The sequence below is a fragment of the Trifolium pratense genome, linkage group LG6, assembly GCF_020283565.1.
Source record: "Trifolium pratense cultivar HEN17-A07 linkage group LG6, ARS_RC_1.1, whole genome shotgun sequence".
Taxonomy (NCBI): Eukaryota; Viridiplantae; Streptophyta; class Magnoliopsida; order Fabales; family Fabaceae; genus Trifolium; species Trifolium pratense.
In genome coordinates, this window is record NC_060064.1 from 37,061,555 (window position 1) to 37,087,592 (window position 26,038).

At 34.2% G+C, this 26,038-nt stretch overlaps 1 protein-coding gene across 10 annotated transcripts; it reads right to left on the reverse strand.

Annotated features, from left to right (window-relative positions):
- Nucleotides 1–744: 744 nt before the first annotated feature.
- Nucleotides 745–25,191, reverse strand: LOC123890205 (nuclear pore complex protein NUP205). 10 transcript variants are annotated; one of them, XM_045939768.1, is made up of 45 exons: nucleotides 24,834–25,191; nucleotides 24,650–24,745; nucleotides 23,117–23,191; nucleotides 22,659–22,763; nucleotides 22,451–22,561; nucleotides 21,692–21,851; nucleotides 21,462–21,547; nucleotides 20,864–20,986; nucleotides 20,540–20,767; nucleotides 18,713–18,802; nucleotides 17,745–17,906; nucleotides 17,343–17,459; nucleotides 17,049–17,255; nucleotides 15,730–15,831; nucleotides 15,454–15,594; nucleotides 14,305–14,435; nucleotides 13,236–13,355; nucleotides 12,537–12,660; nucleotides 12,026–12,223; nucleotides 11,689–11,807; nucleotides 11,436–11,598; nucleotides 11,230–11,342; nucleotides 11,070–11,151; nucleotides 10,862–10,948; nucleotides 10,672–10,749; nucleotides 10,147–10,350; nucleotides 9,477–9,569; nucleotides 9,259–9,363; nucleotides 8,970–9,140; nucleotides 8,821–8,876; nucleotides 8,636–8,708; nucleotides 7,137–7,327; nucleotides 6,923–7,049; nucleotides 6,751–6,828; nucleotides 6,057–6,221; nucleotides 5,468–5,632; nucleotides 5,251–5,397; nucleotides 4,745–4,888; nucleotides 3,693–3,821; nucleotides 3,505–3,600; nucleotides 3,251–3,388; nucleotides 3,053–3,153; nucleotides 1,916–2,035; nucleotides 1,579–1,711; nucleotides 745–1,144 (listed from the first exon to the last, which is right to left on the reverse strand). In XM_045939768.1, exons 1-45 carry the CDS (start codon nucleotides 24,972–24,974, stop codon nucleotides 1,064–1,066), a joined length of 5,676 nt encoding a protein of 1,891 aa, XP_045795724.1. In that variant the 5' UTR covers nucleotides 24,975–25,191; the 3' UTR covers nucleotides 745–1,063. The 10 variants fall into 10 exon arrangements, with proteins under 10 accessions (XP_045795724.1, XP_045795727.1, XP_045795725.1 ...); XM_045939771.1 differs by having other exon boundaries at nucleotides 5,251–5,388; nucleotides 8,970–9,116; nucleotides 24,834–25,170; XM_045939769.1 differs by having other exon boundaries at nucleotides 5,251–5,388; nucleotides 24,834–25,170.
- Between the last annotated feature and the right edge of the window lie 847 nt (nucleotides 25,192–26,038).

Genomic DNA, 26,038 nt, shown 5'->3' on the forward strand with positions numbered 1-26,038 from the left:
CTACACACGGCATCAACCAAATATCAGCGACGCCAGAACTAAAACGCCACCCATCACCACCATACGCCCCAACCCCATCAGAACATCACCTCACCTCACCAAAACCAGCCACCGGAAAAGCAGAAGAAAACATGAAAAATAAGGACACAAACCAGAGAAGAAGAACACGCCAGCGCTGATTCTGACAAGGTGGTGCAGAGGGATGACTGCATCCTCATTGCACCACCACCACACGAGTCTTTTTTTTGTTATAATCTATTTATCTCACTAAATGTCTAGATCTAAAGATCTTCACAGTTGATGAAGCATAATCATTTCTCAAATTAAACGTGTTCTGATAGGTATTTCTGATACTGACACGACATTGATACGTATTATTTACTAGACAACGACATCAAACAAACAAAACTGACATAATGGACAAAGAAGTATGGAGTGACACGGGAAATACTGTTAAGCAACAGCACAACGTTGGAGAGAAGCAACGCCATAAACATCAGTACATTTCATCTTTTTCTTTTGAAACTTAAAGCATAGTTTATATTGTAGGTATCTTAGTTTTATTTAAGGATTTAGCCAAATATATTTTTCAAAAAATTATACATTATCAAACACTTTACTTCTAAAGTTGCATTGTTAAACTTTTTATGCTTCTTGTTTATATAGAAATAGAATTCAGATATTCCTCTTAATATTTTGCTCTCTTATCAACATAAATGTATGTAAAAAGTAAAAACACTAGCAAACAGCAAACGTTAATTACTACATTAATATAAGTAACTACAAATATAATTTTTTTGAAGAACTACAAATATAATTATTGCTGCTAGCAGTGCAGCACTCTACTTGCAAATATATGATGATTACTAATACTGACTTTACATTATAGGTTAATATAATACAACATTTAAACAAAACTTTTCATCAATACACTACAAAATCTCACTCACCACTCTGCAACTGTTAATATCTTACTGGTTGAACTCAAATCTGTGACTCTGACATAATATACAATGTACATGGCCGTTAATCCAAGCAATTTTTGAATTTTTATGGATACTTACTAAACCATCTTCTGGATTGCAATCTCTTTGGCAGAAGTTGCTAATCGGCAGAATACTTTGAGATTATGCCCTAATTTCTCCTGAGAAAACAAGCAAACATAATGTAAGATAATGAAAATACATTCCTTTAACTGTTAACTGAGATCTCAGGAGTATTAAAACACATCCCTAAACCCCCAACATATAGTAGCAAAGCAAAGAAATTGCCTTCTTATGTCGAGGTTAATAGAAAATACATAAATCACAAACTCATTTATTTGATGAATCTGATCAAACAATATCAGTATTATGTCATCTTTGTAGGTCAAAGAGAGTGGAGTCTAAGATTAAGATACAGCTTAGATGTAAATTTTTCAAGGATACTATATAATACTAACATTTTTCATTTAAGGAAAAGTTTCTACATTATATACATGTAAATCTTGCAGACAAGGGCATATTAAGAATTTCAAGAACAAATATAAATCTATTAGAATGTTAAGTAGGATTACTCAATAGTTGCTGAGGCCCATACCTCACTTAGCGACTCAAGTCGTTCAAGGGTTGGAACTAACTGTCCACATAACAAAGCAAAGTCCTGTTGTGGATCATACGTTGCACCATATGTAATTGTTTTTGTGGTCATGGTAGATTCAAATGCATCAGAGCTGCCAAAAGATGCAAAAATTAGCCTAAAGAGAGAACAAGGCATACTTTCTACAACAAAATCTAATTGTTTATATTACAATATAGGACTCGGTGTCTATTTTTTCTTCATTTAGTTTAGCCATAAAAAAAAACGCAAGATTGTACAGAGATTTTATAGCTTCATTTACAACAGTGTTCTTATCTCATGAAACTTAATGCCTTACCAATCCTGAAGGTGGATGAGGAATATATTTAGCACATGTTCAGAGAGCGGGAGCAATAAAACAATCAGCTGATCCGTACAAGAAACCACTCGACACATCTCTACCATTGCTATGTATCTCCTGTAAAACAAGTTAAAAAAATCAGAGTGAATTTTACGGAAAGGGAAGATGTGAGGAATTCAGGGAACACCATAATACAATTAATAGCAGATATACAGAGCACATGGTCATTGTGCTCTAGAATTGAAGCCTTTTTTTTTGATAAGATAGAATTGAAGCCTTTAAACAAATGAAATAACCATTAAGTTACAATCAGCTAAGATCATCGAGATAGATGAACTAACAACTGGATTTTAGCATCCAATTCATACAAAAATTCAGCAATTAATTTTCCATGAAGTGGGAACTGAGAACTTCACAAAATAGCAAAGAGTGTAATTGCTGCAGGTTTTTGTTATGAATGTACATTCTGAAGACTATATAGTAGCTAGACCCCGTTATTTGAAACAGAAATTTACGTCAAGAGCCCTCTGCGTAGAGTCTAGATAATGCTCTGGCCCATTAAGTTATTTAGAAAATGACAGGAAAATCAATTTCTAACCCCTTGGGCTTCAATGCTCAGGTACTATATATAGTTTTCCACCTCAGATGGTTTTATATTTAACAATTTAGATGTAACTGCCAGATGAACCAATTAACCCAGGAGAATAATCATGTCGAAAACTTTGGTGTATATAAAAACTCAACTATTATGAAAATATAGCTATTTATAATAACATTTATATTAAAAAACATATTAAAATTCTCACTAGGTCCGAGACCTTGAGAACTCTAGGACTGAAAAAAATAAGCTTCAGCAATCTACATATCAAGGTTAAAAGTTGAGTTATGTTCAGGAAAAGAACCACACAATAATCAACTATTCAAATGCAAACCAATTTAGCTGTAGTATTACAGCAGTTTTTTATTTTATTTAGACAAACATAATAATGTTTCCTTCCAATTTCCTGGAACACAGACAACATCTAGGAGTTAAAATTAATGTAAACAAAAACATCAACAACAATTCACTTTGCACATTTGAATTTTAAAATATGTTTATTTTTGGATTACTAGAAAAGCAGTTTTATGATCAACCTTTTTTGTATGTTATCAGAAGATGAAACAGATTCTTGCCGGACACACATACTGATGATTTCATCCACCTCCTGCCTTGACAGTTCATTAATGTCTCGAATCTGCAAAAACACATGTGTTATGTTTACTCATAAATCAATATTAATATTAAATATCTGACGATGAAAGCCAAAAGACAAAATAATTTTCAATTTTCACCTTATTCAGTAATAAGGATTTCTCCTCAGCTGCCCTTTCAAGTGCATTTGTAGCTGAAGTGAGTAGAGAATTAAGCAAGCTCAATGTAGGTTGTTGAAATCCAACAGAAGTAGGGTAATTGGAGGAGGCATCAGAAGACTGCGACATCATATTACAAGAAAAATATTAGTTTAAAAATATAAAGTTAGACAAGATGAAGAGGGAAAAGAGGTCAAAATCATTATTAAACTACCTCGTTTATATGAAAAACATACCTGTAATCTCAAGGATTTCTTTGTGACAAGAAAATATAAGTAAGAGCTCAGACTGAAGCACAACTTAAATATCTGTAGCTCTGAACTTCTCTGATTCTGAACACCAGAAGATTAGGATTATTATTATGTATACATAATGCCAGAACATCTCTTTTGATAAATGTGAATTCAGAAAACTGCAAACTTGCCTCAGGGGACACTCTTGATCGAGGAAAACCTAGAACCTTCGAGTTTGAGTCACGAGAGAAAAGAACATTCATCAAACCAAAAAGCCCTTGAACAAAACCATGCTCATCACTCTCTTCATATGGCCAAACCTATCACATAAAAATCAAAATGTAAAGCAAGTAAGCAACAAACAAAAAAGACCCAAGTGTAATTGGAAGCCTTTATGCATTGGAAGTAGCAATACAACACCATGGTGCACAGACTCAAAATAATGTTGAAGCTCGTGAAATGTAAATTCCCAAAGCATTTTTTGCAGGAAACCTCATTAATTAGGACCTTTGCCATCCCATTGCAGCTCATGAAATGTAACTTCCCAAAGTTTTTTTTTTGTAGGAAATCGCATAATTAAGACTTTACCATCCCAATGCCTCCAAAGAGTATCCACACAAGCTTAGGTTTTTTGGACCTAACATGAGACTAATCTATGTTCCGGTCCTTAAGTCACAACTAAAGGCTCTTCGCCCTTCCCAAAGTGTGTGTATGCAGGATATTGACCCACAGTCCCGCACAAGTTCAACGCTGCTTAACCACTCATTGGGTTATTTCGAAAGCACTTGACAGCGTATCAGTTACTGAAAAATAAACTATCAGTTGTCCGCATCTAGACCCTAGACCTACAGAAGATAGAGAAGTGAGCTTCCTAAAGCCAGTAGAAAGTTGATATGGACTTAAAAATTATAAGATATCCGATTCCCACATCGAGTAGTACGAGATACTCGGTGGAGTATTTAAGCGGCTTAGTTCATTTCCCTTAAAGGATGGCTCCCCAAGTGCTTGGATACTTATCAATTGGGATCGAAGTCTAGATGTCGGTGGCTAAGAATGGGCTGACCAGAAAGGCATGTAAAGTGTCGTATATGCCAAGACATCAACTCTCAAGGACTCAAATATATTGGGGTACCAAGTCCCACATTGAGTAATATACGATAAATGGAAGAGCGTTTAAGTGATTTGGTTCTTCCCCTTAATAGCTAGTTTTTAAAAACAAAGAAATGACTGAACTAAACGATACCTTGCTCAGAATACCAACAACAAGATTGATCTGCTCCATTCTTAATTCATCCGCTTCAGCAATTTCTAAACGGAGAACTTGATCAAAGAGTGATTGATGACCTTTGACAAAATCAACCACTTCACGAACAATTTTGTTTTTCACCTATATTTTTTAAAACAGAAACATGTACACAATATTCATCAATGTTCACACAATAGCATGAGGTCAATTCAAGACTGAAACAAGTTGTTGGAACAACAACAACCCAGACCAAGTAAACTACAAGCCAACAAACATGTAATTATTAGCTAGAAGTAATTTTATTCCGAAATATGGTCTTTCACGTCTAATTTTAATGGCTAGGAGGCATGAGAATGCAATATAGCCGGAGATAAAACTTCTAGAGCTTACAGTCGTATTAAAACATGTGTTTTATAAACAGTATTACATCACAGTTGTCAGGGGAGGAAGAAAATTTCATAGAAGATACTTTAGTAAACAATTGAAAAAGGAACAAAACCAACCTCCATATAATCTGATGTATCAACCAACGAAGTTAATGAGAAGACTAATCTCAAGACCGGAGTTATAATCATCCGTTGTCTATCAATATCCACAGCCATATCCCTCCTAAGTCTTGTCTCAACCCATCTTAATCCTCCCTGTAAATTCTGTAGCTTCAGTAAAGGTTAGGTTAAATGAAAATAAAATGTGATAGTCTTAAGGAAAATAATCAGTCACCTGCAAATTGGTTGCCCTGCCTGATGAAAGATGTTCCAATATGCCCATGGTAAATAGTACCTGTGCTCCAGATTTCCCATATTTGTGACTGATTCTTAGTAGAACAGCAAGTACAGCCTCAAACGTACATGCCCTCTGCAAAGAGTCAAGTGAGAGACCACCATCCTTTAATCAAACAAATAAATCAAATCAGTATCATCATATACATGAGATCGGAAATTTTAATGAATATAAACACCGATGATTTGATTTTTTTTCAATGGTGTACCTAATTTATCTTGATAATTACTGTAATTAGCATTTGATTTGCACAGTTTGTATTTCAGATTTTATTTCCTTAACTCTTCAATCAGAATAAATTTGTTAGAACATATATCTTTATCAATTTCAATACTTTGAAATTAAGGCATTCCTCTTCATCTTTATTTAGTGTTTCAAGTTGTACCATCAGAACCAAAAGAAACATAAAAGATTAAATTATATGAAAAATCTATTGTATAACATTACAAACTATTCACAACTGTGAAACGAAAAAAGACAAGGTAATTTTTAAATAGAAGGAATTGTTTATGGGAGGCAGAACAAACACCTGATTGGAAATATTGCTTATGGCATTAAGGCAAGACCTTAAAAATCCCCTGCTTTGAAGTTGGCTCAAGAAATATCGCTCATGATCTATACAAATCAACGCATCAAGAACATAGAGTGATATTGTTTTTCCAGGTTCACTGCCATGGGTTGCGTCCTTTATGACCTTCAATTTCAAATTATTTAAAACTGTAATTAATTGACTTGCCAATATTCATAAAAATATAAAAAAATAAATGCATCAAAATGAATCTAATAATTAATGAAAAACAAACCAAACAATAACATGGATAGCACCTGGAAACAACAAAACCATAATATCTTGTGGATAAGAAAGATCTAATAAAGAGTTGGGAAAAAAATTCTAGCCTAACATGAGAATAGAATATAAACTCACAATTAACCAAGACACTTCACCGCAAAATAAACAGAAACATCCCACTTATATTTTATGTCAATTAAATCAGAATATCGCAAGCATGCGACTGCTATTCTGACCAGTAGTAAACAACTCTAACAAGTTACAACCTACCACTTCGCAAATAAATAGTTGTAAACTGTCAATAGACAGAGACTTTTCAGAAAACAACCCATTTAATTCCATATTAAAAATAAAATATAAGGCATAAGCACATAAAATACTGTGTGCTGATTAGTGATGCATGTAAGACGCATAATAAGAGTTAGCAAATAACCAAGTCCAATATGCTTTGAGCCTCTTTCCTCAAAGTAGAAAAATTTGCACGAGCCAGTTCTGCCTGTTCTTTGTCAATCTGGGGGATATAGAGAAAAATGCAATTATGAAGAGTTAATCCGTCGCCAGATTGAAATACTGTACATTATTTGCAAATGTTTAAGAAATTATACCTTTGGGAGATCAATATATTCACTATCTTGTTCACTGAGCAGCAAGAATTGAAGAACTGAGGTTGGAACATCAGGATCAACCACATTCAAACAATACTGGAAATAGCTAAGAAGCAAGGCATATTGGCTGTACAAATACATGCAAAAGTAAGTTTGCTGGCGAAAAAAATACAAAGCCTACCAATCAGAATCAATTACAGAATGTGTAACATACCGTCTTCTAAGAGCTTCTGATGATTCATTTCTAAGAATTGCCATGATAAGCTTAAACAATATGGTCAAGCAAGCACCATTTGATAATTGTTTAACCACAATAAGATCAAGGCATGTTATACTGTCAGAACTTAGACTTCCTGGGAACATAAACCTTTCATCTCGCAGCTTAGCCATGCATGTCAATCCTACCTGAGGGACACTCCATGTATGTAAAAATAAATCATAACTGGATATATTGCATATAAAACAGAACAACTTGCAATCCCCGTGAGACAGACAAACAAATAACGATTTATAGAAACAATTCTGATCAATAGTAAAACCCGCCCAGTTTTGACCCTGCCCGCCATCAACCCATCTAAAGCATGGTGGGTGGGCCAACTTAGGTAGGAGGATTGTAACTCCCACCCCGCCCATCAGCGGGTTGAGCCATCAATAAAGAAAATATTTGACATTTTCATCTCAATAAAATAATAATATTAAATAATTATCCCTCCATCCCAAAATAATTGACCTACTTGGTTATTCACACATTAAGAAAAGTGTATAAATGTGAGAGAGAGAATAGTATTTTTACTAAAGTAACCTTAATAGGTATTGATGTATTTAAAACTACCATAGATGAAAACCTGAAGATGTTGAATTAGGAGAGATGTAAATAGTATTAATTAGAGGGTAGAATTGGAAAGAAGTAATTAATGGTGTATTGAAAATTGAAAAGGTCAATTATTTTGGGGCAAATTCTTTTTGCAAAAAGGCAAATTGTTTTGGGACGAAGGGAGTGTCTCATTTAAGGATAGCTATAAATAAAGGTTTTATGAGCACGTAAAAATGCTTAGACAGAAACAGTCACCACTATCTTGAATGTTGGTTGGGGTTTGGTTCTCTCAAGAACAAATGTTTAAGTGAAATCATTATTAGCAAGAATATGGTCCGTAAGCAGTAACAGACTGTATTTAGTTACTTTTAAGAAAAATATGACTCCGGATTATTACTCAGAACAACAGGAAAAGAGTGTTATCTACATACAAAGCCGTAACCCTAACTGTTCATTGGGTTAATGGACCACAACGTAAAACAAATATAATAGACCCATATAAAAAAATAAATAACAGTTTTTCAGTGGATTAAATGTGATGGACCAACTTGAGTGGCCGAGTTCAAAACTTCAACTCTCCCCACCTAAAATAGAAGGTTAAACGGGCTGGTCCGCCATGCTCAACCCGTTTCACCATGCCTCATTAGAAGGGCTAGATGCAAAGCAGGAAAAAAAATTAAAACAAAAAAAATAAACACTTAGTCTTTGGTTAACAATCAGATCTATACTCAAACATAACAAAGGAAACAAACATTCTCCAAATAATTACTAATAACCCCATAATTTTGGGATTTAATCAATACCCTGATACAGGAGTTCTACAATGGAATCAAACAAATTGGATACTTGAAGACTTCATCAACATTTCCACATGATAAATTATATATTAACATATTTACCTGTGATAATATGAATGCCATCTTCAGTGAACAGTCTGGAGAAGCAGATGCACTGAGAGACGCATCAAGGATCCTGAACATGCAATGAATTATGTAACAGTTACAACAAACGCAAAAATAATGAGAAGAGACACATGAGTAGTTGTAACTCATTTTATTATCACTAATACAGTAAAGTAACTCACCGAAAGAGAATTTCAGACCGATCTTCAAGCATTGCTAATCTTCTAGATGCAGACACCTTTAAAAAAAATCACAGAGTTTAGAGAATTTAAGTCATAAAACATAAGTATTTGTCAAAAAAATATCAGTAGATGTAAAGCGAGAACTGCACCTCAACAATCTGAGACCAGGCAGTCAACATATGTAGTTGTGAAGCTTGCTCTTCAAGATTTTTATTGTATTTCCATCCCCATCTCAGCAACTGTTGAATTGTCTCTCGTGCATCATTTAGCTCAACTTCACTGCCAAGATTACTCACCTGAAGATATGCAGAATTATATTTCTGAAACCAAAATGATTATAAATGACATCAACTCAAAAAGGAAATTAATATTGTAAAACTACAATTCCAGTAGTAGACTTGAGACTACTGAATTATCAATACTAGCAAGTGAACCAACCTGCCAAAGTTTGTCATGGAAGGAAGCAAGGTCAATTAGTCGGTCACCTCTCTCAGAATAATAGTAGACACCACCTTTTCCAGAATTTCCCAGTATGTCTTCTGCCTATAATATATCCAACCAAAAGCAGGAAAGAAAATGATGAAAATAGTCAAGGACTAAATTAGTGTCCAGAAGTTGTATTCCATATGAGGCGTGTTTAAAGGTTAGCATCTCACCAGCAAGTCATACTTCGTGCCGGCCATAGTATATGACAGCTTAGTAGTGGTATCTGGACATCTAAACTGGATGATTTCAAGCAATTCTAATACCTGAGTTTAAAAGGAAACAAATTTGATTAAGAGTATATAATCACTTGTATAGTAGAATTATGCACCTCCTATGTGATCACATTCAATGCACTCTTTTTTACTGAAATGACAATTGGTGCTACCAAAGCTTATCCCTATTTTCTAGTTTCCCACATATTTCTTCTCTCAGACTCTTCAACTACCATTATGTCATCTATAAAAAGCATGCATCACGGTGCCAACCCTTGGGTGTGTTCAATAAGTCTGCACAAAGTTGGCTCTACCAAGATGTTTAAAGTGAACTTTGTCCCGACCGCCAACTTATTCTCCGACCCTCATAATTTCTAACAACTTATGTTGCAATTGAGGCAACAATGATCGTCAAGGGGATGTCAACATGAAACCCCCTCCTTAAACATAGTTTCTATTAGTTAACAAGCAGATATTTGCTAGTAATTTTATTAACTCGCTTCTTAATTGATGGCAGTGCATTTAAATCATAATAGACAATATAAAATCCAATATATGCATGTGTAAGAACTAAGTAGTAAGACCATAACATAAAAGGAACCATGAAACAATTAATGACCATCAGTACCTTATTCTTACTAACAGTTCTATAATCAGCATTTCCAGAATTATCGTGAAGTGAAAATGGATATATGGCCTGGTCTTCATCAATTCCAGTTGTACCTTGTCCAAAAATATTAGAAAGGATTGTCTGACAAGTGTCTCTATGGTTGGAACTACTAACATCACCAGCATGTAGCTCAACTGCTAAAAGTTTTAAGAGCCATGCTCTCTGTGAAAGGCAAAGCAAAGAAATATGTGAAGTTAATAATGGTTCGAAATACACTATAAAATCATACATGTGTTAGAAAATACTATGAAATAAATTCATTTAACACAGATCACACAACTTATATTTATAATGGTGTAACAATAAATTCATTTAATGCCTAATTGATTAGTAACAGGTTTGCTTAGTCAAGGAACATTAACAAGTGATCTAGAAAATTGTACAATCTAGAAATATTAACAGGTTTGCTTAATTTTAACAGTAACTTTAAATAGAGCATGGGTTTTATAATGTATGGGTATCAAAGATGTAGGAGGAAAATACCTGATGAAGGGAACTAATACGAAGCGGCTGGTTGTTGTTACGTTTAGGAAGTGGAGCAATGCCAATTGTGTCAAGGTGCTGCATTGTGTAGGAAGGGAAAAGTTACAGAGAAATATCTCCAGGATAATTAACACCAACCTTAAACTAGGATAACAGCATAAAGATGCCCAAGTTCATTGAAATTTGTTACCTTGACAAAGAATCCATACTTTTTATTTGACAACAGATCCATTGTAGGAGCAGATGTAAATGGATCAATGCACAACTCATAAAGAAGCTGCATCAAACAAAAAGTCAATATTCCTTCTAAAAGTCAGTACAAATGCATGGAAAAAATGCAAAATTCTAACTCTATTAATATTTTTTATATGTTACGCAACAGATCAACTACACCTGACCTGAAAACTAAATTCATGAAGTAATGCATTTAAATCTGGCTTCAAAAGCTTCTCCAGAATATCAAGAATAACCTTCATGCAACTGCACATAACATTTTAAGAGTACGGTTATATTTAATAGAATCAAGATATTAAAATAGAAACAGACTGTAGACAATACCTGTAATAAAATTTAGGCTGTAAAACTGTCCGCTCAACAGGCGTATCTAGATCAAATTTAAGTAGTAAATGAGTGATATTTGGAGCTGGCCGACTGATGTTGTCAATTAGAAGCTGAAAACGTATAGAAGGTAGATATAAACAGCATTTTAAGATGAAATAAAAGAAAAGATAGGAAACATATAAATGGAAGGGGTGAAGACGAACTTGCAGAATAAGAATGCCAGGATCATTATTATTTTTATTATTATTATTTTCAACATTCTGAGATTCTTCTGACCGTGCCTCAAGGCAGGCTGCATAATCTTCTATCAAGCTATTTGAGGCATTAGATTTTAGCAATAGTTGAACAAGCCCAACCATACGAGAGCTGCACCCACAAAGCACAAATATATCAATTGCAGACTCAGAATGACATTCTGTTAAATTGAGAATAAGAAAATGGAAAGGTATTGAATGCCTTAAAATACTCATGATTTTGATAGATGATTGCTGAACTTGTGGTTGAAAATCATATCTGACATACTCCAAAAGAGCCACTATTTGATTGTGATCATGTGAGAGTATAATATCCAATGGCTGCAGCAGATCATCAATAAGGACAGTACCACAAAAAAGTAGTAAGTCAATACTAAATAATACAATATATTAAAACTGTGACGCTATACTAGACTCAGAAACTATGTTAAAATCATTTAAAGGCAACAGGTGGTTCACAAACACATCTATAAGCAAGTTCAAATATATAATTTTAATAAAATATGTTGACTATTCGTTCAGGAAACTGAAAAGGATACCTGGTACAGTGGACGCCAATAATCAGAAAGAAGTAAGTCTTTTTCAAAGACAAGTATTATAATTTCCAAAGAAAGTTGCACCGCGTTCTCTAAATACTGCCCATGTATTTGACTGCTGCGTTCAGCAATGATGGAATTCACCCCTGGCAGAAGAATACTCATGATGTTTCGGAAGACAGTCTTTCCACTCATGAAATCCTGAAACAATTAAACATTAAGATTCAGACTTATAATACAATTCATCAAAATAATTTATCCAGCAATCCTAGGAAACATGATATTGAAAGCAATAAAACTCATAATAACAAGATGAATTTGTTTCGCCTAAAGTGGCTATTAAGCATAATTGTATAAGTATCCATAAGTCTAACAATGTCATAAGATTTATTATAACATGCAGCTTAGAAATGCCAAATCAAGGATAGTAAGTACTAGAAACACATATTTTTTTAACAAACAACGCATGCTAACATCCTTTGTAATCCTGAACAAGAATATTCCAAAAACATACCTTCAGCAACTCTAAAACAGGAAGTTGTGTCTGAAGTGATGATGATTCTTTTGTTGTTGAAAGTCGGGACTGGTCAACTACACCCTCATAGTCTTCTTCCTTAATGTCATACATGGTTAGTATCCTGCACATTTAAGTTACGTCAAATAATATTCTCTATATATAATCAACATCTCATACAAGAAATAACACAGCATGAACTCAACAATGGAAGGGGGAGAAATGGTGTATTGTATGATATATTTATATCTGAAATGGGGAAATTACAGTAGAGTACTCCTACTGTCACATAACTACGCTCCTACAAAGAACCATTGCTCTCCATCCACAACAACTGTAACTTATTTCGTAAGATTCCCCCTCTATTGCCTTCACGTCCCATATAATATAAACCAATCACAGAAATGATCCGTCCCCTTCTCTCTTTCTGCCACGTCAACATTCTTACCTGCCCTCTTGCTTTTCCTAACACAACACTCCAAACAAAAGGTTTGGGCAGCTAATGTGCTAGCTGCCCATTTAGGTTATATAAATTCATGGTTTGAATGAATTACTGATATCAGCGCCAATCAATTTATTAAATAGAAAATAATGTTAGCCCTCTCATTGCAAAAATTTAACATTCCACAAAAACATCATCATAAACAGCAGAGGTGTAAAGTCAGTTATTTCTAAAGTCACAGAAACAGAACCACTCACATGTGAAAATGTTTAAGGCAAGCACCAACCAACTGCCATTTTTCGCATGGATCTGCATATGCTCTTTGAGGATATGGCCCAAAAACATGATCGTAGATGAACCTAAATATTCCAATAAATCTGGAAAATAATAAAAAGTAATTTTAGATGTCAGGCTGTATTCAACAAAAAATAAAGGCTTAAATATTTTTAGTACTTAAATTTAGGTGAGCTTTTGTTTTGTCCCTATCAACTTTTTCATAGAATTGGTCTCATTATTTTAAAGGGACTTACATTTTATCCTAGACTTAACTATGCTCCGGCTCAAGGGCAATATTGAAAATAGAATTTAGTATGTCCCATATACCAAGTGTATAATTTTCCCTTCTAGTAGAATCTTACATGATCCTTGTTGTGATACTACGTTACAATCTTGCTACCATTTCCCACGAATCTAGGTACTCCCTCCGGTTTAATATATACACAACTTTTTACTTCTTAGGTTCTTTCTATAACTGATTTATCTGGACTATATTATAGAACTGAAGCAAAGTTGCAGACCACTTGCGAGAGGAAATCGTTCGAGAAAGTTATTCAGGTCTGAGGTCTTTTGTTGTTTGTTTTCACTGTATTCTTTTAATTTCCAATTTTGGGATGTGACCTGGAAAGTTTATGTGCTTTTGATGTGTAGCTGCTTACTTGAACTTTTTAATGTGTCATGTATATGTTACCTCTTTCTGTTTCTATCTCCTCTTTGTGACCTTGTTATAGGTGCCAATGGCAAGGAGTAAAAAATGACATGCTTCGGGACAACTCATATGCCATGCCTTTAATACTACATGACTATATTCTGACACCAGCCTGGTTATATCAAAGAGCAGCCATGGTGTGGCTCACAATTAGCATGTTGTCAATTACCTGAGCTCAATTGATATTGAGCACTAAAAGCTTCCATTTTGAAACAGTGAGGAATAAAAACAATGAGAAAAAAATTGATAGAGTAAAGCGAAAAACTCGCCTAACCAAACATTTAAGCCATACATAAATAAATTAATAAATAAAATTTCAACAAAGACAAGAGATACAGAACCTTCGCCCTCTATCAGTCAAATCTCTTTCTTCCGCAATAAGAGCATTTATCAAATTAAGGAAAGATACAGTTGAAGGGTATTGTTCTCTTCTTGCCTCAATCTCATTTAATTCAAATTGCATATCATAAACCTGTCAGAATTACAAGTTCACTTAGACTTGAGAGAAGGGGAATTACATGATTGCAAACGCAACGAAAGCAGAAGCAAAAGGAAGATGAAGAAGGAAACCAGTTATTACTAGTGTTTGTCATTATAGATTTTAGTACAAATAATGATCTGACGGTTATGAATGAATGACAATGTAAAAAATCTTTACAATGACAGTGTCTATGAATTAAATACTTGGAATTTAGTATTATGTATGTTACATGTGTTTGTAGCTCAGTGTGTAACATCACTTATGAAACATTAACTACTAATGTTAAAATGTTTCTAAGGTTTACAAATTTAAAGATAAAACAAGTAATATGCTGTGCAAAAGCATGAAAAAGATATCAATACAAGAAATATAGCAAAACGCATATCACAAATATACATTATAAAAAAAATAGCATATCTAAACAAACTCTAAGGTTATCTATTTGATTGAACCTGTCAGATTTTATATTGGGCCTAACTCATCATGGTATCAGAGTCTATCCTAAGTCCATTTGTTGTTTGTTGTGGAGACCTCCCATATTTGGGCCACCCGTTGTTGATTTCACGTTCCAGCTTGTTCAGTTCTGGACGTGAGGGGGTGTGTTACAAGTCCCACATTGGCGAGAGATATGGTAAAGATAGCCTTTATAAGTGTAGTGCAAACCTCAACTCTTAAGCTAGCTTTTGTGGTTGAGTATAGGCCTCCCAAATTCTAATAGAACCCAACAACCTAAAATTTAAGGGGAGTCTATTCTTGACTTGCATGTGTTCAAGAGGCATTCAATCACATAATAAAGTATGATTCACCAAAAAAATTATGTTTTCTATATACTTGGTCAATAAGTGAAGTCCAGAGTCTTTCATGTGAGTGGGACGATAGACGTGTGAAGTATAAATCATTCCTGGGCTTGCATTTAACAACCTAAGATCCCAGAGTTGGTTCTTGACAGTTTCGACGGAAATAATTTATATGAAAAGACATGACTTATTTATAAGACAGGTAAAACAACCTGAGTACCCATGGATGGACTGCCCTGGGCTTCAGGCCCAACAACTACTGGCAGATCATATTGCTCAAGAAAGGTCCATATGCTATCCTTCAACACTGGAGAGACATGAATAAATGTGGCTATTGCATTCCTTAAAGCGCCCTGCATTAACATTACATACCTTGTTTAAAAAGAACATTGCAAAACATTTCAAGTGGAATTCTAGCACTAAACAAAATCAAGAATCACATTATACTTCTAACTCCCAACAAGAACATTGTGATACAACCATCATACCTTAAGATAAGGGGGTACGTTTTCATAACTAAGCAGTTTAAACAGTGGTTCAATATCAGGAAACCAGTTTTTCCTTTCTATAGGGTTTCCATTTTCCACAACCTGTATAAACAAGAAACACACGGTAAAAAACATTGTTCCTTTCAATTGGATAAAAAATAAAGGCAAAGTTTCATACAAGACTCTGCATAAAATAAGTTAAACAAAGAATTTCAAGCCAGTAACATACTGCAACAAGCAAACAAAATTATTTAACTGAAAAACTTCGTTATTCATCAATGCATCTTAGTCAAACTAAACACTATATGGTTAAAAATCCAATAATGATGAGTTTATTTGGAATGAGATGTAGAAGAGAAATATTACAGTTTAGGCCACAAAAAGTTTGGGATTAAATGTTGCACACAAAAGACCATGCATCTAGGGAATTTATAAGTAACCCAACTTTAGGGGTCCCCCGTGTGGAACTTGTATGACAACTTAACCTGGTAAATCAGGCAAAGAGTAATGTACCCTAGCATGTAATCTCCAAGGAATATACTTGTGTTATCCAGATTTAATGAAGTAATCTAGTTAACAATAACCCAAACCAATTAAAGGAACGCTAAATATTATCAATTCAGGAAGAATAACAAAGAAAAATGTAATGATATCCCATGGCTTATTTATTGACCTGCGAAATGAATCTCATGATTATACTTTTGAAGGATTGCCCAAATTGGTCCAAGATTAATACTCAGCACAAATATCAAGACAAGACATTGCTACCAGCACTAAATAATAATCTACCTCCCAAAATCCAATACCTCATATTAAGTTAGATTACTGAAAGATCCACCCATCACAGACACTTCTAATTATATTGTACTACTTTAACCATGAGAATTGATATGCCCATTAATCATTCTATTGCAACCTTTTGCTTTAATTTCATTTTTATTTTGCTATAACCCTTGTTCTAAAAACAAAGAGCGACTACAGAGTGGCAGAGACAGCACCAGACAAAAAATAAATAAAAATTGATTAAAATTTCATTTTAGTCCTTCAAAGTGTACCTAATTCAAACTATGTATTCATGGTGTTGCCAATCAGATATGTAAAAGGAATAACACCAAACAAGATTGAATAATTGAAGGATTAAACCATGATTCAACTTAAATCTAGAACTAAATTGCGAGTGAGGTAGACTGAAATGCTTTATGTAACACCTTCACAAAGTATGAATCATATTTTATTTTTGCAAATACTGGTTTAAGCATAGTGGTGATATATAAGTAATCCAATAATAAGCCGATATAATAAAATATGTCATTCTAAACCTTCTTCAGAACATTTAAATATGCGACAAGTGCTTTTGCATCCCCCTCCTGAATTTCAGGCAACATTGCTCCAGCCGTTTGAAGGGACTGTTTGAATTTCTCATCATAAATTGTTAAGCATTCAAACAAAGTGCTCCAGCCAATCGAGCGGAATGCTTTACCTTGCAGCAACTCGTGAACCTTCGAAGCACCTTCATGACTAGAAGCCTGAAAGGTGTCCCAAAAACCAAAGATATAAAGATGACTACAGAGCAATATAGGTATCAACTTTAAGATGATTGGAGACTTCAATACCAAGGTACTCAGCATATTCAAGAAAGCCACAAGCGTTTGAAAATTTGTATGGTCTTCTCCAGCAAAATTTACAAATGTCCACAGCGCGTCATTTCCCAACAAAAGCTCTGGTTCTTTCTGATAACTTATGACAAAATTTAAGGTCATGATTGCAAGAAAAATTGAAAGCCAACGAAAATGTTTCAATGCAATTTAAATAATTAAAAATATAAGGCGATGAAAAAAAGATCAACAATATAGCTTTTGGCATAGTTTTTTTCCCAAAACAGAAAATATATAGAATACGAGTTAACATACACAAGGATCCAACCATTTGAATGTTAAGATCTATTTAAAATCTGTATTGATTGCTTATATAAGGCAAGAAATATTGCATTATTTTTTCCATTTTGTCGAACTGACCAGATAAACTTCGCTCACAAAGTCCAAGATTGAATTAAATGGTAAAGAGCCTGTTTCAGTGCCTTGTTGAGAAATTGAGCTACTGTTCTGTGCAAAATCATGTGATCCAACAACTCTGTATGGACTAAGCACACTCATAACCTTTTCCTTGGATTCTTTTATCTGCAAAAAAGTACATACATAAACAGAGGTAGAGGATAAAACATTTTGATGTCTAAGGATATTCCGTGTTAGAAATAATAATACTTGTGAAATAATTTTACAACAAAAATGATTTTGCATTAAAAAGTTTTAACTTCGCTACTTTGAAACAGAGCCAATGTAACTGAAAAAACTGAATTTTACAATACAAATAGAAATGAATGTTTTACATTGTAGTGAAGATATTAAGTACCTTAAGAGAAAAACAATGCATGTCATTTTAAAAATTAGAAACAGAATCGAACATTTGGTGACCAATGCATCAAAGAGCGACGCAATAAAGAGCTAAAAGTAGCATTTGATGTCCAGCAACCGTATAATTTCCAAGCAAAGTTACAAAATATCGTCCTTATCAGCTTATCCTAAAACTCTTACTATTAACAAAACAATATAAAAGAACAAAACTGCAACAATTGCATTCTAAACCTGAAAAGAAGTTTAAAAAAAATAACCTATTGGCCATTGAAATGTCTGTATATTCAGCAAAATAAAAAGCAACCGAGTTTCGGCCAACATATAAAGATTACAGAGAACCAAGCAACAAAAATATGGAATTTAGAAATAGTCAAATAGAAGATAAACCTCCTGTCGTATCATCGCATGCAATAACTTGGAGAAATGACAGTTATATAATAGAAAAGATAAGAGGCTAAATGCAGTAATTAAAAATAATAGTTTGGCAACCTAAACCAAATACAGCTAGAGGTGTGCATTTAAACAACCAAATCAGCTTGTTCTATATGTAGGAGATGAAAAAATTAACTGACCTTGTCTCTAGCTAGAGGGTTAGACAAGAAGCATGTAATCAGCTTGTGCAAATAAGCATTGTACATATATATCATATCTTCATCTTCTGTCTGTAATGTAAGCAACAAGCAGCTATGAAGTATAATCATGAAAAGCTACACTATAAATAACAGAAAATATTAGAATGAGTCTATTAAAACGGATATTGCACATTCAAATCTAGACGACATAAATAAAAAATTATTACTAAAATATTAGTACTTAAGAATATCAATTGTTTTATAGAGTAAAGTGAAAGCAATGAAAAACTTAAGAAAAATAATCGCATCCAAGACAACTTTTCAAAGTGGGATTTGAATATACATCATACCATCTAATTTTGATAATGTAGATTAGCAGGTTAATTTCAGTAACCCTCACAACTACAACTAAGTGCTCCGTTTATAACTACAACGTATGAGGTTTACTTCTTGGGCCATAAAGCAAAACTAAAGACGTAGGCCTGACCAAAACAACTGTTGGAAAGTTGACTTAAGTGTAATTTACCCCTAGTCACCTTAATTGCAAAAAATTTGGATTGCTTTCATTGCAGCCTCTGCCACCTTAATTAGGTTGGATATGATGATTGTGATCTTGACTAAGATTGGGAGGGGGTAGCAAGACTTTCGCCTCATCTAGAGATATAAACTAAATAGTCCTTATAAGGATTGGACAGTTCTCACTTACACAAGTTGGTTTTGTGGAGTTGATTTAGGCTCTAAGCCCAAATTCTAAGATGGTAACCCACAGCACCTTCATTGTGTTTGGTGTCGGGGGGGGGGGGGGGGGGTGTTAATGGTTGAGGCAGATGTGTTCAGTCCTACACCACCTAGAGATATGGTCCAAGTATAGTTTACAATGCTTAGACAACCTCGCCTTACAAGGCATTTACATGGTGTTGAGTTATGCCCTAATCCCAAAATTTGATACGGTATCAAAGTGCTCCGTTTTGGGCCACCTACTCTGAACATGCTCCAAGTGTCTTGTGAGTTAGGGGATGTTTTAAAGCTGCTTTAATTGCAATTTTGCAATCTGCCTCCAATCAACTTAATTGCGGCAACTTTGGACTGCCACCCTCACAACCTCCAGAGATATGTCCAATCAACTTAATCTGTGATGGTGGCATGTTAAGTCCCACAATGCCTAGAGATATGTCCTATGTAGTGCTTAAAAGGTTTGGACATTCCATATCTTATAGAATTGAGTTAGACTTAAGCTCAATTCAAAAAGAATATCAGTGACAAGTTTTACATAAAATTATGTTATAAAGATAATTAATCAGAAAGAAAAAAAAGCATCTGATTTCCAAAGCATAAATCGATTAGTAAAGCATGAACGTGGTACAAGGATGATCTCAAAAAATGACGTACCTATTTCAGGGCTAAAACAAATACACAGAAAAAATTGCAAGCAAAAAAGAAACAAATAATTACAATAAAGTAATTGAAATTTGTTTATAATAAGAGCATGTTGAATGCTAACTTGAGCAAATGAGACAGAAAGACTAAACACATTGATTGAGAAAGAATAAAGTAATTGAAAATGCATTTTGTGTTCTATGTTCTTTTTATCAATGAAAGTGCAACTCTTTTGAAAGTTAAAGCACATTGACTTTCAAGCATATTTCATACTCAATGAACAGATACGCAAAATGAAAACACAGCTGCATTAGCTGATTTATTTTCCCTTTTAACCTCAGGTAGGATCCCATTTAATCCGAAGTCATTGTAACAAAAATCGCTTTTCCAATAAATTTCTTTTGTCAAAAAAAGAAAAAATCAAAGAAAAGTGTAACTTGGCAAACGAACCTGAAAGGCAGCAGTTCGAAGAACTTTCTCCAGTAAAAACTGAAAGACATTATTTGAAAAAACGACTTCCAAGCATTGACTAAGGTAACTCATTTCATTTGATGAAGCACTTGAAACAGTTTCCCTTGCTGCAACACCTTCTTGTATTAACATCAAATGTACCACCCAAGCAAGCCTTATGCCACCAGCGAATCCCTCAACAATTGGATCATTTCCAGTGGCCATTACCTGAAGCGTGAAATGAAGTCAACATTCCAAATTGATACCATTTATTTGATAAACTACTACCGGTACACAGAAAACAGTAATTATCTTTCATCTTACAAGTTCGTGAAATTCATGTCTGAAGGATGTGTTTGAAGAAAGGACAGATGCTTTGTCCGGCACTGTACTCAAACCATCTGATACAAATGCAATTACAAGGGCAAATAGAAGGCTAAAGGTAATCTGCAAAAGCATGTGAGTGAAAATTGTGAGCAAGCAACACAAATTTTAAGAGCAGAAGACACAAGCCAATAAATCAAGTTCAGATTGATTTGATTCCAAGAATTGAGATAACAGTCAGACTCACAGAGAGTGGGTTTATGTTTATGTTTAAGGTTTAACTGCAATAGTATGCCTCTACGTACACATTTCTCCTAAGCAAATAATTTAATGAAACGGTGTGTTAACACCAAAGACCAATACTATTAAGTCCATCACAAAGAGCCCATCATCAAGTCAAAAAGTTCACTTCACCATAGGGCATAAACCACAAAAGAGGAAAATGAATAAAATTCACTGCTCACATAATGTCTTACACAAAAAATACGTTTGATTGTTTTAATTCTTAGGAAGTTACGATTTAAAATCCAAATCTGTAATGCTTCACTGAAAACAAAACAAAAACTAAAAAACCCAGCAAAAGAGTATGCAAAAGAACCTGATGTTTTATGGCAATATTGCTCTGACTAACTTCGGAAGCACTGTCTTTCAAAATAGAGAATAAGTCTTTTACATCCTTAGGACCTGAAAACAACATATTTCAATTTTGATCCCAATCCAAATATTCAGAAAGCATAATCGGTCACAGAATACAACAGTAAACCAAGTAGTACATCAGCAACCACGTAATTTCAGAATACAATCAACATGAAAGGCAACTATGCATACTTGTTCGAACAACCAGAACAGAAAGGACAAGACAGTGTCCCAAAATAAGTCTTTCCCTGGAGACAACTGACTGCCTCTCCACAAGAGAACCTCTTGAATCAATAACATAGCGTTCACACTGAGGACCTCCCACGCCAGAAGGCTCTTCTCTATTGAGTTCCTACATCCAGAAAGGAAATTTCTCAGAAAAAAATAAGTCAGTTACAAGGTGCAATATAGATAAGTCCTTCCACTAAATAATACAATGATGTGAACCTTGAAGGGTCACTTTAAACCAAATCTTCAAGAGTTGACATTTAGTTTCAAGAATAAAGGAGGGATGGGCGCATGAAATGCTTCCCATTCTTACTTCTTTTATTTAAAGTGTTGGTTCGACCAACATGGTTTTAGCAAAAAAAAAGGTGGGTGCAGAATATTTATTTAATTAGGAACCAATAATTAAGTTTATTTTCTTGTGTGGCGTTTCATTTAAATAGAACATGTGCTACTACATGTCATTTTGTGCAGACCAAACTTCTAAGTATTTGAGTTTTTGGTGTGTTTTGTTGGAATTAAGTGTGAGCTGAAGCAAACATGTAGGTGGCGCCCGAAAAGAATCAAAGGGGGTGCAAAAGAATTTATATGGTGTATAAGCAATCAGAGTTCTATCAATGAAGAAAGAAGATAAATAATTCTATTTTTAAGAAACTATATCCTAATTTAGAAATTAGTCGGGAAGGTTAAAAGCAAAATAAAAATCATCTCTATCACAATGCAGACCTTGATAAGAGAAATCAACCGCTGTCGAAGTCCAGAATTGATTACATCTTCTAGATATTTTTGTATGTCAACCAATATATCATCTTCAAGTCCCTGATCAAGCACCACAGCCTATATGGAAAACAACATATAGCCATTAACCAAAACCTGGAGAGCCAAACTAATGCCTAAATGAACTTTAATAACAGCTGGGATAGCAAAAATATACCCTCAACAGAAGATGGACGGATGTTATCAGATATCTTCTTTCTGTATACCAGAGTCCTGCTGCAAGCCGTAGAATTTCCAGCGGTTCCCTACCCATTAAACCCCACTACAAATAAAGCAACAATAAATAACTGAATAAATAAATGTGTATTGACAATACTCTTCTTGGAATAAATCCGTTAATGGCTTATATTATACAATTGTATACTGCATAAATAGTAATTGTCACTTAGCACAGTTCATTTTATGGTGGTTGTTTGTCTCCAAGAAAAGAGTTGGCGCAAAGTTGAAGTTGTTGACATTTGAATAAGAGATCACAGGTTAAAGCCATGGAATCAGCCTCTTGCAACAGTGTGCAGAAGTTAATGTTTACAATCAAACAATGAGAGCTCCATTGCTAGTGCTGGTAAGTATGTGTGCATATATGTTTATTTAAATAAAGGAACAGCAGAAATCTACCTCTTGATTAGCCGATACTAGCAAGCGAACGCAATCAACTTCATTTAGATGCAGATCATCGCTCAATTTGAGTGCCTGTGCTTCACAAAAGCCGAAATTAGAAAAAGGAAGGGGGAATGAAAGTGAAACAGCACTTTACAGTCCATGCCACAATGAGCATACATATGTCTAATATTAAAAACAAATAAAAAATTAGTGGTAAGATAATATTATTGCAAGTCTTTGTCAATGAATCCTAAAGAGAGAAGATGCTAGGACACAATAAAAAAGAATGTTAACACTTCAGCAAAGAAAGAAATATCAAAACACAAACCGCAAAAGAAAGGATTAAAACAATTATCATATAACTATAACACATTTGTGGCGGGATGAGAGAACGATTCGGAGATTACTGCTGATTGAGGTGGTACCTACTCTATTAGAGTGATGCACGCTTGTTGTGCTTTGGTGGGGATTTTGCCTCATAGCAACAGCACTCTACTCGAGCACATGGTTTATGACGGTGGGCTTGGCAGCGCCAGGCAGTGAAATTTTTCAAATTATAATTTAAAAGATAGTAGAAAACGCAGTTAAGTAAAACAGAGGAGGCAAAACATTAGCCACAACTGGAACAAACAGGCCCTTTATCTATCCATATTTATGTGTTTCAACATATTTTCTGATTTGAAATCTCGGTTTGCTTTTGCGGTGATCTGTTTTTTTGTTTCTTCCCCTGTTTCTTAAGGCCTTTATAGCCCATGGGACCTTAAGAGCACATTTTTGCCGTGTGCCTTGAGTCCTTGACCAATCATTTCCCACAATATCAGCGTGCTAGTGACGAGAAATTTGAAATGAACTGTGCCCTTTAGACTTTACATAGAATAACCTAGCTTGCCTTAATAATTTATATGATTCCACCATTAAATATATGTAAAATTTGGCAAAGAATTAAAGAAAGGAGTTTTAAGAACAATGAGAAGCTCAATTACACAAACACCAAGGCTATATATATTTGGGAGTTAGATTATGGAGGCAAAGGGAAGGGAGGGCTTATTTTTCATTTCTAAATTTAAAAATTATAGAATGTTTCTAATATGAATTAAATATTTGAAATATATAGACTTAGGGCTTGTTTAGATTGACTTATTTGAGCTCGTCTACTGGCATAAGTTTTGTGAGACTATTTTAGAAGAACTTATGAAAAACAGCTTGTGACATTTTTTACAAGATTTTTTCAGTTGATTTCAAAATTTCTCCAAAATACCTTACAAAAACACCTTATAGCATATAAAAAAATTAACTTTATTTTATCTTTTGCTATAGAAATAACTTATGTAAGCTAGTGCATAAGAGCTTATATCATAATAATTGCCTGTGCTATAAGCTTCAAATAAGTTGTTTATCCAAACAGAGCTGCAAAACCTAACTCACAAATTTACCCTAATTATAACAGAATCAACTTTGTTTCAATTCATATTATGATGCTCTACGAAAACCTCGTGTTAAATGCAACAATAACAACAACAACAACAACAACAACAACAACAAACTCACAATTTGCACATCCTGGTCATCAAGAGTGATAAGAGAAGAATCTTGAAGCCTAATTGACTTTGACTGAACTTGACTTCGATCAGAGGGTTTTGGAGGCTGAAAAACAACAATGAGAATATGATTAGGTGAAATTCATTCATACTGAAATCATAAAGAAAGCGTGAAAATTAACAGTGTACTGTACCGGATACGATAGAAGGGATTGGAAGGATTGAAGAGAAGTGCGAATGGCGTGCAAAACTTCGACACGTTGCGATGGCGTTGGAGGAGATGAACCGAGAAGCGCTGATTCAAGTGTTGATAGAAGTTGCTTCGGAGAAACCATTTGTGACGGTGATGGAATGAAACCCTAAAAGTTTCAGCAGAGAGAGAGAGAGAGAGAGTATTATAGTGTCTCTCTCTCTGCGCGTTAGGTATAAGCTATTTTAATTTTGGGGCGGGAATGAGTTAATGAATGAAGTGAAAGTGAGAGTGACTCGCAAAAACAAATTTGCAGCTTAAGAGTGATGGTGGCGGCTGCTGTGGTAAGAACGGACTAATATGAGTTTTTTAGCTTTTTTTTTATTTTTACAATTTTTTATTAGATTTTAAAAATAGATTTAAAAAATCACATAGGTTGAATTTTGTTGTGCGGGTTGGGTTGGATTCGGACCCAAAATGGCTCACCCGAAAAAAACCGAGAGTGTAAAATTTTGGCTCATCACAAACCATTTTAAGCTTCGGTTTTGTTGGGTGTTGGTTTATATGAGTTACGGATTGGTCGATTCGGTTTATTCAAGTTAGCACGTTGATTAAAAAAAAAAAACAAAAGAATTCACCTCAATGGCTCTGAATAAAAGAGAGAATTCACCATGGATTATTGAATGGAGAAACATATATATTTAGGGGTGAGCAAATAATATAACCGACCGAACCCATTCAACCCGATATTAAGTTGGGTGTATCGGGTGGGTTCACACGAGTTGTTGGGTCTACGAGTGACGGGTAAAAACAGTTAAACATGGTCAGGTTTGATTTTGAAAATTTAAATATGCCGTTAATCGAACCTGACCGAGGGAGTATTTTATGTCTTATCGTAAATATTGAAACATGGTTTCTTTTTAAAAAAAATATTACAACTTATTTAAACACAAATATTGAAACATGGTTTCTTTTAAAAAAAATACTACAACTTATAACTTATTTAAACACAAAACTCGCAATTATATTATATTGCATTTTAATATCACCAACAAAAACTGTGAAACAATAAGTCAAAAAAAAAAAAAAAAACTGTGAAACAATAAGTCAAAAAAAAAAAAAACTGAAACAAAAATGTTTATAAACAAAGAAAATGAAATTGTATCAAATCAAGTGGAAAAATTAATATCCATCTAATTTGGTTACAAG